This window comes from Colletotrichum chrysophilum (assembly GCF_026319265.1).
Source record: "Colletotrichum chrysophilum strain AFK26 chromosome Unknown scaffold_64, whole genome shotgun sequence".
Lineage (NCBI taxonomy): Eukaryota > Fungi > Ascomycota > Sordariomycetes > Glomerellales > Glomerellaceae > Colletotrichum > Colletotrichum chrysophilum.
Window position 1 is genome coordinate 145,388 of NW_026517351.1, and position 14,326 is coordinate 159,713.

The window sequence follows — 14,326 nt, forward strand, 5'->3', positions numbered from 1 at the left end:
ACAGAGGGCATTGGGGGGCTATTGGGGCAGATGCGGGTGGTGGATGGTGGATGAGGAGGAGAACCTAGGGGCTAGAGGAGCCGTTAGACACGCTGAAAGGTGCGCCAGCAAAGTTAGGGTTAAGCATTAAGGTTATTTCGTTAGGGTCACTCTACAGCGACCTCGCTGCCTGTCACTGACCTCATCCAAGGCCCGTCCTCCCACCCCTGGCAAGGGTCCCCGCTGCTGGTCGGATTCACTGTGACCCGGGCCCCTGATATGGGCCAGGCAGGGGTGGCTTCAGTGGGAATCTTGTTTCTTCATGGCCAATTGCGCGTCTTCACAATATCATGACAGCTGGAATGGGCAAAAATGCGACCATGAATGCTTCCCGATCCATGCGGTGCGCTGCTTGATCATAAAAACCTAGCGAGCCCCTCGCTTTTGCACGAAACCGGGATGCTCCTGCGCCCCGACTGCGCGAGTCATCCATGCGTCCCCCGACATGACACTGAGCTTCATCAGCTCTCTGATACAAAAGGGACCACGAGCCCTGCTGCACTGCATTCTAAGTCTTGATAGACCTCTCTCACCAAGTGGTGTTCAGAGTGGATGGCCGCCAGTGATTGCATTGTTCGCCGGTTCTCTCGCAGTAATGACAAACCTGATGACCGCACAGCATTCCCACTATGTCAGCGACCTCGGTCCAATATGCGGGACGCCTTCCAGCCATCTTTTCGTTTGCGAGCCTGACAAGTTCTGGCCGGTCTGTCTCTCGAACCGCAGACAAGGGTGCAGCAAGCTGGAATGGCTCAAGCTGCTTCCAAAAGTCTTCGCCCGCAGCCCAGTACATATCTCCCTCTACAGGTCCAGGATTTACTGCGTTAACTGTTGCTCTCTCAGCCAGCTCCCGCGCCCAAGTTCTTGTCATCGCCTCCAGTGCAGCTTTAGTACCTCCATAAAGAGTGTGGGTTTTGAATCCCATAGTCGAGGCGACGGACGAGATGTTCACAATACGTCCGGATCTATCGTTAGGGAGAAACGGTAGAAGCGCCTGAGTAACCATAATAGGCGCCAAGACGTTCACAGCATAGATACGATGGAATTCAGCCATAGGCACCTCTCCTAATGGGTAGTCCCCGCCGACTCCCGCGTTGTTGACCAGGATATTGACGGTTAAGTTCTCGGAGTGGCCGAACATAGCTTGGGCTGCGTCGACAATGCGGCGTGGAGCTTCTTCCGAATCGCTGAGGTCCGCTTGCACTGCAATGACTTTGACACCATGTGCCTTTTGAAGTGCATTGACCATGTCGTTTGCTGACTGCGTTGATGAGTCAGAGGTGTAAACGCCCAGGACATTTGCTCCTTTTGCAGCTAGGTGCTTGGTAATTGCTGCGCCAATACCTGTACCATTCCCATCAGTATATCCTGCTTGCCGTCGTGTAGACACAATGACTTACCGCGAAAGGCTCCTGTGACGACAGCTAGTTTGTCTTCTAAGGGACGAGACGACATTGTGTGGCTGCTATGTTTGAGCTTCACAGAGAAGGTGAATGGTCATCAGGTCCTCAGGACACTATGCGGAAAAGACGATGAAGAACGAAGATCAGACTTCGCAGAATTATCACAAGGGCATTCTTATACATCGGCTCGAGCGGATTATTAACAAGAATACCAGTATTCAACTGGTGGCTCCCGGCCGGGGCCCACGACTCCACCACGCAATAGGTTGAACCAAGCTTGAAAGAGAAATCGTACCTGACACAGCTGGCGGTTTGCGGCTTGCGGCTTGCGGGAGAGAGTAACTGGAAGCATGGAAGTCGTCTGACACGAAGCGATAATGTAGAGCGCAAACGAGACTCCGGTCCTCCTCGAGGGCACAATGGGGCGATACTGACATGGAAGCTAGTACATCAGATGACGCAGCATATCCCATTAAAGCTATCACTTGCGGGGTCGATTGATTCACGCGGTTAATTACCTTCTCAGAGTCAGGATTGCATGGGTGGCAGACGTCAAACGGTAAACGGCAGACGGTATGCGGCAGGCGGCAGGCGGCAAGCGGCAAGCGGCAAGTGGGAACTTGTTGACTTGGGTAGCAGTACCGAACCTCGTTGTGATGAATCATCTCAACCTTCTTGGCTTGGGGTTATTAAGTGCATGTGATCATAGCAGCGAAGGTGGATGCTGAAGAAAATTGCGGTAAGAGGGAACAGCTTGCGAGCCTTCACCTGGATGACAATATAAACACAGTTTGGCGGCCATTTGAGGCCCCGCCACAGCATGCAGAAGCTATAAATGTGCAGCTTTCGTGGTTCCGGATTGGGATTTCGTTTTGACCCTTTTCAAAAGCTAACAGCATCACCATGAGTAACACTGCAAGCCCGGAATTTCGAGAAACGAAGGAGCGCCAGGGCGGGGTTCACGTCGACACGCGGGCTTTGTTTCGCTTAGACAACCGAACCATTTTCAGTATGGCCCATTCGTGTTCACGCTTGCAAAGGCGTCTTTCTGACATGCCTCAACAGTCACAGGAGGGGCCGGATATCTTGGCGTGGAAGCAGCAGGTTGTATTCTAGATTCGGGAGGAGATGTCGTGTGTCTGGACGTGTTAGAAAATCCTCGGACCGAGGTGTGGAGTAAGTAATCGGGAGCAGACGCCTTTGTAGTGTTATATGTCTGACAACACTCGCAGATCAGCTTCTCGCAGTTGCCCATGAGCACGGTCGCTTGCTTGTCTACTATCGTTTGGATGTCACCGATGCTCGTGGCATTTCAACGGTATTCGAGACTCTCGTGCCCCAACTGAGGCATCCGATTCGCGGTTTAGTGGCATGTGCCGGCTTGTCTGACAACGACCCTGCCCACGAATTCTCGGTGGAGCGATTTCGGCGTTTGATGGAGATTAATGTTACAGGAACTTTCGCCATTGCACAAGCTGTCGCACTAGAGATGAGGAAAGCGAACGTTGATGGAAGTATAGTCCTTACAGCAAGCATGAGTGGCTCAGTTGCCAACAAGGTCAGTCAACGAACATCTCGAGCATCCTCACTGCTCCCTAACAAGCATGGACAGGGCGTAGATACGGCAGCGTATAATTCATCCAAATCAGCTGTTCTCCAGTTGGGTCGATCTTTGGCAGCAGAGTGGGGTTCTCGTAAGGGAATGCCTCTAATTCGGGTGAACACTCTGTCGACGGGCTATATACAAACTCCGGCGACGGAAGAAGCGCTTCGGAAACCCGGCATGAAGGCTCAATGGACAGGGGATAATATGCTGTATCAGCTCAGTCTTGTGGATGAATTTCGAGGTCCCATCCTCTTCCTACTAAGTGACGCAAGCAGTTTCATGACAGGCGCCGACCTGAGGGTTGATGGAGGTCACTGTGCCTGGTAGGACTGGCTGTGTAAGATTGTACGCGAGCACACAGACATGCAAATATTAGAGACGAAGATGGCTGTTGGGACACAATCTCGAACATGGGTCGACACATCGACATTCCAGTGAAGTGAGTTGTTGTTGGTGTGGAAGATCCAAACGCTCTGCTCGTACCCAGGCCGATGTCCTAGATTCATAGTCCAAACCAGAATCGTTAGCAAGTTGTGCCACTTCTGGTATTTCTCTACGTCAATGACAGCAATCACAAGTTAGGTAGTTAACAATTGCGACCGCAAGGCGAACTACGGTTTACAAGCTCATGGGCAATTACATCAACCCTTTTCCCATTTACCAGTAAGTTTCCGAGGTGACGTTCGACGAATCTGGTTGGCAGGCATAAGCAATGCGTATTACTGAAAGTCGACAAGCTAGAGTATCTCGGAAAAGTGCTGCCAAGTAATACCAATGCATATACAATCCAGGAACAGGGCATGAATGCCGTGCCGCCTGCCTCTTCCCGCCTGCCGCTCCTGAGACCAGGGCAGTAACCGCTACCCGCCGGTTGTGAACTCCTGAAAACGCTAAACCTCAACTGTTGGAAGCAAATGAGGTGGGTCAATTCCGGAATCAGGTTCGAATCGGTGGAACAGCAAGTGATCATTTTAACTACCTAGAGAAGGTTTGCAATGATTACAGAGGTTTGCAACCCCACCAGCCCCTCCGTGGCCACCAAGCCGCCATCAACAAAACCCCAGGCCACATCTCCCCAGAGAACCTCGCCAACTTCCCCAACATTAACTCCGTCAGGGAGAACCACTTTAACCTCGCCTGGAATGCCATCATAGTTGAGGTTCACAACGCTGATCAGTGCTTGTCCCTTCGCATTGTCCACCCACACCGTGGCGTCAACTCTCTTGGCCCCTTCAATGGCAAGGTCCTGCGTCCTCTCTGTGCCCAATAGGAAGTCTACCGCCGCTGTGTTTGTGAACACGCCAGCAAGACGACTGGTGAGGTTCTCCAACTCATCAGTAGCGGGGTAATTCCACATCACGATACCTTTGGCACCGTGGTTTACCGAGAGCATGGTCATCACGACCTCCTCGTCAGCTGTCGGGTATCGAGCCCAAAACGTCTCGTTGCCAAAAGCCTGAGGCGCGAACCACTGCGTCTTTTGCCATCCGAGAATCTCATCTCGGCGATAGAACTCGTCCAGCCGGACAGAAATGTCCTCGAAGTTACCTTCACAGTCGTCGCACCCACAGCACCCATATGTCGTATTACAAACTGTGTCGTATACCGGCGAGAATGTCGCATTGATAGCCACGGGGTACACATCAGACATGACAATATCAGCGCCTGCTGCGTAGTCTGCGTAGTAAAAGTCCCAGCAGTTCAATGCCAATGAGACTGGGTGGTACGGGTCCAAAGACTTGATCTGCTCGTACGCGATCCCCGTCGAGTTGGGCGGGTTCGCCTTTCCATCCGCCTCGTCGCTCTGATACCAAAGCAATATTGATGGATGTGTGCGCAGCCGAGTAACTTGATCAACCATGTTTGTCAAGTTGGGCCATGTCCAGAGAACGTCATAGCGGAAGTAGATCCCGAGTTCATCGGCCCGCTGGAGGTAGGGCTCAAACTCGTCCCATGGAAAGGGGATCTCGCCAAGACTACCCGTAGGCACGATGTGGATAACGTTGTAGCCCATCGCCGCAAATTCGTTCAGGGTATCAACGCTCTCATTCCAGTAGAGAGTCCATTGGGCTTTTGGATGTTAGCAAAGTGATCTGAATACATCAAAAGAAGAACTGACTGTAGTAGGTGTACGCGAAGATCAAGTCCCATTCGGCATCCTTTCCTCTTTGCGCAAGGAGACCACCATAGAGGTTGTCAATGCGTGCTACACTACCGTAATCCTCCGGATAGGGGAGGAAGGAGAATTCGGTCCAGCCTTCGTAGATGTGTGTCGAGTCGAGCGTTGTGCGCACGGTGATGCTGTATGCATCCATCCGGGGTGCCAAGGTATCCAGAGGAAGCGGCACCTCGTTGTCCACCGACCCCAATTCTATGTCTTCGGTCGCCAGAACATCTTCCCCGTTGATAATCTCAATCTTCAGTGTCTTCGGTGCAGCACTGGTGGAGTTCTGCCCAAATCCTGGAGGCAGAGGTGACCCGACTTGATTCGAGATTGCAGCGTCGATCAGCAAGTTCGCGGTGTCGTCGGTCTCGAGATAAATGCTCAACCGGGGCCGGACTTTGAGGCGCAGGAGCGGTACCTGCGAGATGGCAGGTTCCGGGAACCAGCCACCCGGGTCGAAGGACGAATTACTGGAGAATAACGGTAAGTATGTCGGCGAGCATCGCGGCTTGCATTACTTACGTCGCGCGGTAGGCTTTGCCGCACCAGATATCCACGCCCTCTGGATTGTTGAAGCGAATGGCCTGGCCGTCTACGAAGGGAAGCGCCGCAATCAAGGCCGCAAGAGGCCCGACGACCTTTCCCAGCATCATGATGGAGAAGTTGTCCTCGACGCCGCGTCAATAGTGTCGCGACTTGGAACCCCATCCCCGAGATCGAGGAGGTTATATCAGCGGGGATTGCCACCACCCGCCCCAGCATTTGGCCCAGGGAATTGGATCGTTGCTTCTCGGGAAGCTAAGTGGGACACATACTGCACCAGCATGACGACTTCTGTTGACGTCGGCCATATCAGGACGCAATTGCGGATGTGACTGAGGAGACTGAGGGGCAACAGCATCTCCAAATAGCGACGTTACATCTCCTCCAATTCATTTACCCTCGTTGCAAGGTGAGCCCATTATCCGGCGGTCAGGCGGAGACAGAGTCGGGGTTGAAAGTGCCGAGTCTGCCAACAGAGTTGGCACTATCAGCATCAATCGGGACCTACCTAGTTGAGGTAGTAATCTGCCCATTCAACTGCGGGGCTTCTGCGCGAGGTTGGATCGACGGCATCGTGCATGGGGAAATCGATGGCACCCAAGTGCGGGGAGATAAGCAGGGGTTGAGATAGTCCAGGAACTGTCTGTCAGGCTCCGGTTTTCGGGGGAGCAAATCGATGAATTAGTTCGCACTAATTTGCTAGATCGTCAGCTTATCTATCGAATGCCACTGTCTGCTGGGCGTTGTCTACCATCTTCAAGATCTCACGCAAAGTTTCAGGTTGCTCTTCCGCGTTACAAAGCAGACCATTGCCTCTTAATTAGAAGTTTGGTCTACAAGCGTAGCCAGAGGTAACGTGCTGCTACCATCATAGAGCTTCAGCGATAACAGCATTCCCGCTAGTCGCGGAAGGGAAATCCTCTCATACTCCATATCCCAGATGCTGCATTCCCTAGCCAGCAGGATAGACTCTAGCACACTCGCGATCTCCCGACTATCCCACATGCCTTCTTTCCTTCGCATGGCATAGAGCAACGAAATGGACCTTTGCTGCAAATCTAGCTCACCAGAGAAAGCAGCAATCAGGCTCATCCGCGGGATCACATCAGCAGCCAGGGTGAAGACTGGATACTGCATCGGCTCAGCCTCAGCATACACGAGCGATTCGGCATCTTCCAGAAGATCCTGGAAATATTTTCGATCCGGAGGTTGTGAGCTCGGGGCCTCGAGGCATTTGATAATTACGGACCAGTCCTTTTGCATGACTGCCATTAGCCGCGCCTCCCATAACTCTTGTCTGGTCGTTGATGAACTTGACTTGAGATTCTTAGTGTAAGTCTCAAGCCGAGCACTGAAGACATCGAAAAGATGGCGAGCGTGAAGCCATTCCTCGGCCCACTGCTCATCATCTCTTAGTGGTGACATGCCGTCTGGCAGATTCAAAAACGAGGTCCAAGACATCGGTATACTGCCGCGAACATTGTAGCGTAGAGCTTTCCCGAAGGCCTGATCTACAAGGTGGAGATCGTACCGAGCCTCGGTGGCGGAGGAGTATGGCTTGGAAGTGTCTGTGTTGCTATTCGCCCGGAAGAAGTAGGACAGGTCTGGAATGACTTCCCCTTCTTCCAGTAAGTAGGCAGCATCGCAGCCAAAGCAAGTGAACATGTCGGCAAGATCGCATAACTGATCATAATAGTTCTTGACTGTCTCGGCCATACACTTTTGGTGCGCTGAAAGAGGTATTCCTGCCTGAGCATCGGTTGCTGCTTTTGAGAGGGCGATCATGATACTTGAGCCGGACCTAAGATGTTGCAAAGCTTTGTCGTAGCGTCCTTGCATGATTTCAAGGCAGATGAAAATCAAACAAGAAACGAGCGACGTCCTGAGGGTGGTAGGCGAAAGCTTTTGCATATCCAGGGCCGTGAAGTTCATGGCTTTGGAAAATTGTTGAGATGCCATCATATTGTATGTTTGTGCATCCGCAACCTGGTGGTCTCCTGTGTAGTCGCCTATGAAGCCTCGATGTGCACATCCCAAAGCTATCAGGGCGTGCTTAACCGAGTCGGAGTAGTATCCTAGAGGGATAATGTAACTGCTCCATAGCTTCTCCAGGAACGCGATAGTCCCGAAGCCGGCAACTGTGCACCTGCGTACATGATGGAACATGGCCCTTTCTGACGGTGTTCCCAAGATGTCCCAGTTGACTGGCGGCGGCATTGCTGATGCTTGACGACGCAACCGCAGTTGGAGACATCTGCACTTTTGACAAGTTGCCTGCCCATTGGCACAGCATCTCCATAGTGTCAATTACCGTAGCGTCGGAGAGTGTAGCGGAGATAGCTTACTTGCTACATAGCAGCCCAATTAGATCATCAGTCACAAAGTGAGGGTTTGTTGAAAACATACTGTGGCTGGTGTTTTGAAGTGGCTTCAGGGGTAACCTTCCCTGTCCTTTCCGACACCCTCAACATCCTCGGTGGTGGGGGACTCAAGCAGGCGGTGCACTGCGGCTTATCGCGTCAGGTACGATTTGGCAAAGTTTCAGGCAGGAAGCTTTCAGCCCGGGTCTCGTGGCTTCAATTGGGTGGGAGATGAGCGTAGCTCTGAGAGCGCGCAGTCGTGATGACATATGCGATGAGTGGGCTGAAACTTGTGGGTTTTCAACTGAGCGAGCGCCATCGCGAATTTCTCTTGGCCAAAGCTGGGAGTCCCACTTCCGCTCGTTTTGCCCCCACATTTCGGCCGACGCCGAAATGTTTGACGATGTCTGATTCGCTGACTGCTTTGGTTAATGAAAGTGTGACACATCGAAGGCGAACGCGGTTGAAAAATGTTGAAAAACGCGTCACCTTCAGACTACTTATTGGAAGATGGACAAAATCTGATGTCTTTTCAAGATCTGGATTAGAGATGTAGCTGGCTGCCAAACTCTCAACCGTGAAACCCAAAGTTACAACTAATTGATGTTAATTAATTGGTGGTGCGTAAATCAAGTTTGACAGCGTAGTCGTGCTTGATTGAACAGATGCCAGTCACGAATATCGTCCCTCATTCCCCATTTGTGAACCACACTTTTGTCTAATATGAAAATCTCGGTTCTTTCTTCTGATATTTTCATCCATTTGAACATGTTGATACTTACCAAACAGGATTCGGTTGGCCTTGAATTATGCCCAAGTGTTATGAATGAAGAACAGGCGGGGCTTTTCGGAGCTGCGAGACGATACACTGAAGCTCGGCAAGTAACCAACATCAAATTATTTCCATATTGCTGTTCAGTCAAGGCCCATGAGCAGCATGCCGATTACTTCCTCCTGTAGCTCCAGCAGCCTACATTGTGCGTGGTAACACTTCGATTATCTTGAACTTGGACAGACTGGAGTGGGGCACGTCTGTAATTGAATGCCTCGGAGGAACAGCAATGTGTGTTATGAAGGGTATCTCAGGCACGCACCAAGACTGCGATTGAGAGAACGCCACTCATAACGTAGCCGTAGAATTTGTACGTACAAGCAGAGAGAGTAAACAAAACCGTTTGTAGGTTTTGCAAGATATGTTTCTCCCACCGGCACTACTGAGGCGCAATGTGCTGCGATACTTGTGAGAAACTTTGCGCCCCTCGGGTGTGAAAATCGGCAGTTGCTAATGTCAATATCTTGATACAAAACACAAGTAGACACCCTGACTTGAGGACTCATTGCAGCTGCAGCCTTCTAGTCTTTGAATTTGCAGACAGTCGAAGCAGGATGTAGTCAAGGCGGAATCACGCATACAGTTACGAGAACAATAGCCGGACAAGGATAATTGTTTTTTCGTCAATGTTCCGTGGCTCGTGTCCTGCAGATCAAACAGGTCAACGTGCACTTCCAATCCCGCCAAGGATATGATTGCTACCGACTGCCTGACATGATATCTTGACACAGACTTCGGAAGCTGTCTCTTCTGAGCGAGGCTTGCGAAGCGCCTTCGCGGAGATGCGCATCTCCTGATGGCATTCCTAAGATGCTCTCGGCTTTTTATATTCAATGCAAGGAAATGAAACCACTGGACCCTTACATGATCTACCAAATCCTGAGTAACACAAAACCCACTTTCGAGGCTCCAGTTGAACGAAATAGACCATCGATAATCCGGGGGATTCACCTTCCCTTGCTCTTATTGAACAAGATGATCTGCCGTAAGGGGTAACTTGGCTTAAGCTTATCGATCAGATATACGCGCCGAGGTCTATCCCACAGACTCGGTTGATTATCGAAACGAACCACAACATGATCGTCGTCAGAGAACTGGAGCTTACCCGAGGGGCCGAAGACCCGCAATGGCGCAGATCCTACGTGGTGCCCACCGGAGCCGAGACGATGGCCATCGCCGAAGTCCTCTCGGAGCAAATCCCGTATTCACGATAGCCGCCCGGGACTAGAACGCGCCAAGATATTGACATTTCAAAGCCGTCTATTTTCCAAGAAGAAAAGCAATCGGACCGGTTCGCGAATTGACAATTTTCATCGTTAACTGTCAGAACTGCATCATGCGTTCGTGCTTGTCATGTCTCATTTCATAAGGGGCCCAATGGCCGATGGCATTTTACGAGAGGGTGACATGATGGATCAAGCTTAAATGTCTCGATCGAACAAGGATATACGAGTAATTTCCAGGGGCAGATGTTACTCTGAGCGGCGTCGCAGGTACGAATAACCCGAGTCGGGGATCGGGCTGTACGAGACACGCGGGGGGCAGAGAAAGGGTGTTCTTCTGCTCGACGCGAATGGCAAGTTGACAGTGTCACATTTTGTGACGAGCCCTCGAACGACAGACGGTCAGGCGACACAAACCAAAAGATCAATCCAGGGGCGAACAAGACTTTGGCGCAAAGAGTGGGAGGGCTCAGCCTTCTCAGGCTCTATCGCCCACCATCAATTCTGTAATAATCATGGTTCCCCTCTCTTCGTCCCGAAACTGTGGAAGGCGACCCTGGTCCGGACGAGGGAACCAATCGCAACTCTCCGAGGACGATGGGGGAAGCCGATCTACGAATGATACGGCGGCTTCGGCCGAGGGATCCAAGCGGCTCTATGTTGCTCCAGCCAGACGCGACAAGCGGGACCCCTGGATGGCAAGGGGAAAAGAAGGTGACGTTTCGTTTCATGATATTCCATTCCAAACATTCCAAGGATGGCGCAAGTTTGTGAAGAGTTTCGAGCACGGATTCAATTAAGACTGCCCAATTATGTACAAGTATGTGACTCGTTCGACCAATCCCCCCCACCCGATCGACAACAGGGATTAATACAGACAATTATGGAAGACCAGCAATGCTCTAAATGCTTTGTAAGAAGAACGGGATGATATGTTACAGGGAATAATATTTTTTGACCAAACGTTTTACCTGGCCTTCAAACTAATACCGATTCGCACCAGGCGCCGAAGACCCTCCCCTGCTCACACCCACCAAATGCAGAAACCGAGACACTTCAACTCAACTTACAGAGAGACAAACACACACCATCCAACACAGTAACATTAGCCCCATAGGGCCCGCCACACGTGTCGCCCAGTCCAATGTTCCCGCCGTCGAATATGTTGAAGGACCTTGGTAAGCAAGTCTGAAGAGGGCGTAAGTCGGGGTTCGAGAGTTTCGAAGAGTGGGGGGTCTTGGGCTGCCTTGCCAACCCCGCAGGCGTAGGTAGGTTCAGGTCTCGGACCCCGGGGTTCGCGTGGGCAGCTACCTGTCAGGCAGACTGCCACTCTTGGCATGCTGCCGGCCTTAGTTGTTCGCAGGCCTTGGCGATCCCAACTGGGCAGGTTGAAGGGGCTGGCTTTGGGACTGCTGTTGTTGTTGAGGGCGCTGTCCGGCGTTGGCGTTGCCGCCCCGATTGCCGTTATTGCCGTTATTGCCGTTGCTGCCCAGAGTAGCAGGTTGTACACCATTGCCGTTGCCATTGTTGCGTCCAGCTCCAGTATTCTGGTTACCAGTGTTCTGATTCTGGCCGCCGTTGTTGTTGCCCTGGGTTTGACTCTGGTTCTGGTTGCGGTTGCCAGTGCCCTGATTTTGGTTGCCATTGTTACCCTGGTTCTGATTCTGGTTCTGGTTGGTATTGGTGTTGGTGTTGGTGTTCGCATTGCCGTTGTTGCCCTGGTTTTGGTTCTGGTTCTGGTTCTGGTTTCCACCGTTGTTGCCATTTCCAATACCCTTGCCAATGTTGCCCTGACCATCGGTGCCCTGATTCTGATTCTGGTTGCCGGTGTTCGTGTTGGTGTTACCAGTGTTGGTGTTGCCGTTGTTGCCGGTGTTGTCGTTTCCATTACCATTGCTCTGGTTCTGGGGCTGGTTGCCATTGTTGCCCTGGTTCTGGTTCTGGTTGGCGTTGCCGTTGTTGTTACCCTGGTTTTGGTTTTGGTTCTGGTTCTGGTTCGAGTTACCGTTGTTGTTGCCCTGGTTTTGGTTGTTGTTCGCGGGTTGCGCGGCCGGGGGGTTGGTGACTTGAGGAGCGGCAGGAGCAGCACCGCCGTTGTTACCGGCGTTGTTGCCACCGCCGGGGGGAACAGCGGGAGTCACGTTTGCGCCCTCAACCTCCAAGCATCCGGTAGGGCGAACAGCCTGGATCTGCGGCATACCAGCGGCAGCGAAGTACATGTCGATGTTGGGGAGGACATTAACGCAGCGGTTGTTGTTAATAGAGTTGACATCCTTCTGCGCGGTGTCGGGACCGTTGGTAACCATTGACTGCAGGGTGTCGACGACTTGCTGGAAGGTGCCTTGGGTAGCGAGGACATTGTTGGCTTGCGCGACCATATCCATGCCCGTGAGCGCAGCGTCGAGAACCATCTTGTGGTTGAGCTCGTCAATCTCCGCGTTGAGCGCAATCGTGGCTTGCTTGGTGAACTCGGCGCCAGTGAAGGAGGTGGCACTGTTCAGGAACTTCGTGACCTTGCCGGTATCCTGCATCCAGGACATGACGGCGTTCATGACCTGAGCGTCCGAGACACCATTGCGACCGGCGGCGGTGTTGTTCGCACCTTGGCTGGCTCCAGCTTGTTGACGAGTCTCCAGGCGTCTGACGCCCCGAGCGAGATACCGTGAGTTCCTATCCACCGCTCCGCCTTCCGCTGAGCTAGCAGTCGGCAAGGCGAAGACACAGGCAGACAGGAAAGAAGCGACGAAGAAGAAAATGACCGAATACTGCATTATGGCGGTGTTGTTGAAGTCGTGGATACTAAAGACTAGCTCGAGTGGACGAAGAAAGCAACACACGCACTAAGAAAAGACGGTAAGATGCGAAGGCGAAATAATGATAAGGTGAGTAATAGTGTGGGTGGCCGCCACTGAAGGAAAGTGATCGAGTGGTGGGCCTTCCAAAGGCGTCCGACCATTCGCTGACACAAAAGGAAAAGAAGAGAAGGTTGATTAGGTGAGATGGGGGAGAGATAACGCGACAGAGATCGGAAAGAGTTCACCGGCCCGGAAACGTGGGAGGACGAACAGGAAGGTGGAAGGACTTATATCAAATGCCCGCAAGCAGAAAGATGTGGTTGAAGATGGAACAATTGAGACTGTGCTTGGCGCGTTGGACGAAATATTGGTCTGAAGAGAGTCATGGGTGAGGGGTTCTTGGGAGAGATCAGGCGCATCTCCGCGCTTGGGGAGTCGTGATGGATGCGTTCGAAGCAGACGAGATGTCGCGGCCAAGAACAATGTGTTGCAACGCCAAGGCGTGGGTGGCAGGGGAGCTGGTTTAAGCAAAGCAGACAAAGCAGAATTCTTTAGCTAATCATGGTTCTAAGAAAAGACGAGCAGAGCCTCACGGCCAATGGGATGGCTTGGGGACTGAGGGTATCGAGCAAAGCATGGGGGTCAGTGTGGATGGAAGACCTGGGGCGACCTGGGGAGGATCATAGACGAAGCATTATGTGAGCACGACAAGGATGGGAGAGGTTGAGACCCAGATGGAGTCATCAGGGGGGTTCGCGGTTTGTCTGCCGCAAATGCCCAGTCGGAGATTTTGCCCGGGTGGGCGCAAGAGCCATTTGGCGATCATGAAGAAGAACGGCGCCAAGGCTCATTGGACAGAGTGGTCAGGCCAGACTGATCGAGTCAACACCACACCTCGCTCACTTGAGAAGAGGAAGAGGGGGAAAAACAAGATGGCTGTCATCTGTCTCGTAAAGTCTGTAAAGAACAGATGCTTCATGTTGCTCGACGAACTGGCACTATCCTGTTCTCCTCAGAACGGCACTTCCGGTGGCAAGGCGGACTTGGCCTCCCACTCGAAATCCGTTCTCGTCAACTCTGTTGGTGTGGTGGCCCCCATGGGATTGGACGTCGCCAAGTGAATGACGGAATACGAGGCAGCAGAAAAGAGGCAAGAGGGCTACGTGATGCCAAATTCTCCCAACCTTGCTGATGAACGACACCCTCGAGGACAGATCACCACCAGGTGTTACAACGCAAAATGTTGCACAGACGGCCCGGCGGCCTGTAACGGACTAGGCTGTTGCCCAGCGAAACCGAACAAGGCAAGACACATTTTTACTCGTGCTATGAAGTTTCTGATGACGACACAAACAAGTCCC

The 14,326-nt window shown here is 52.2% G+C and overlaps 3 protein-coding genes across 3 annotated transcripts; 1 reads left to right on the forward strand and 2 right to left on the reverse strand.

Annotated features, from left to right (window-relative positions):
- Positions 1–4,027: 4,027 nt before the first annotated feature.
- Positions 4,028–5,865, reverse strand: COL26b_007753 (uncharacterized protein; the record flags this gene model as incomplete). The annotated part of the gene is made up of 3 exons (XM_053180538.1): positions 4,028–5,118; positions 5,168–5,682; positions 5,735–5,865. The coding sequence occupies 3 exons, from the start codon at positions 5,863–5,865 to the stop codon at positions 4,028–4,030; spliced, it is 1,737 nt and encodes a 578-aa protein (XP_053035531.1).
- Positions 5,866–11,519: 5,654 nt separating this feature from the next.
- Positions 11,520–12,941, reverse strand: COL26b_007754 (uncharacterized protein; the record flags this gene model as incomplete). The annotated part of the gene is made up of 1 exon (XM_053180539.1): positions 11,520–12,941. One exon carries the CDS (start codon positions 12,939–12,941, stop codon positions 11,520–11,522), a length of 1,422 nt encoding a protein of 473 aa, XP_053035532.1.
- Positions 12,942–13,789: 848 nt separating this feature from the next.
- COL26b_007755 (uncharacterized protein) lies at positions 13,790–14,086 on the forward strand (the record flags this gene model as incomplete). Its single annotated transcript, XM_053180540.1, is given in 2 exon segments — positions 13,790–13,920; positions 13,936–14,086. The coding sequence occupies 2 exon segments, from the start codon at positions 13,790–13,792 to the stop codon at positions 14,084–14,086; spliced, it is 282 nt and encodes a 93-aa protein (XP_053035533.1).
- Between the last annotated feature and the right edge of the window lie 240 nt (positions 14,087–14,326).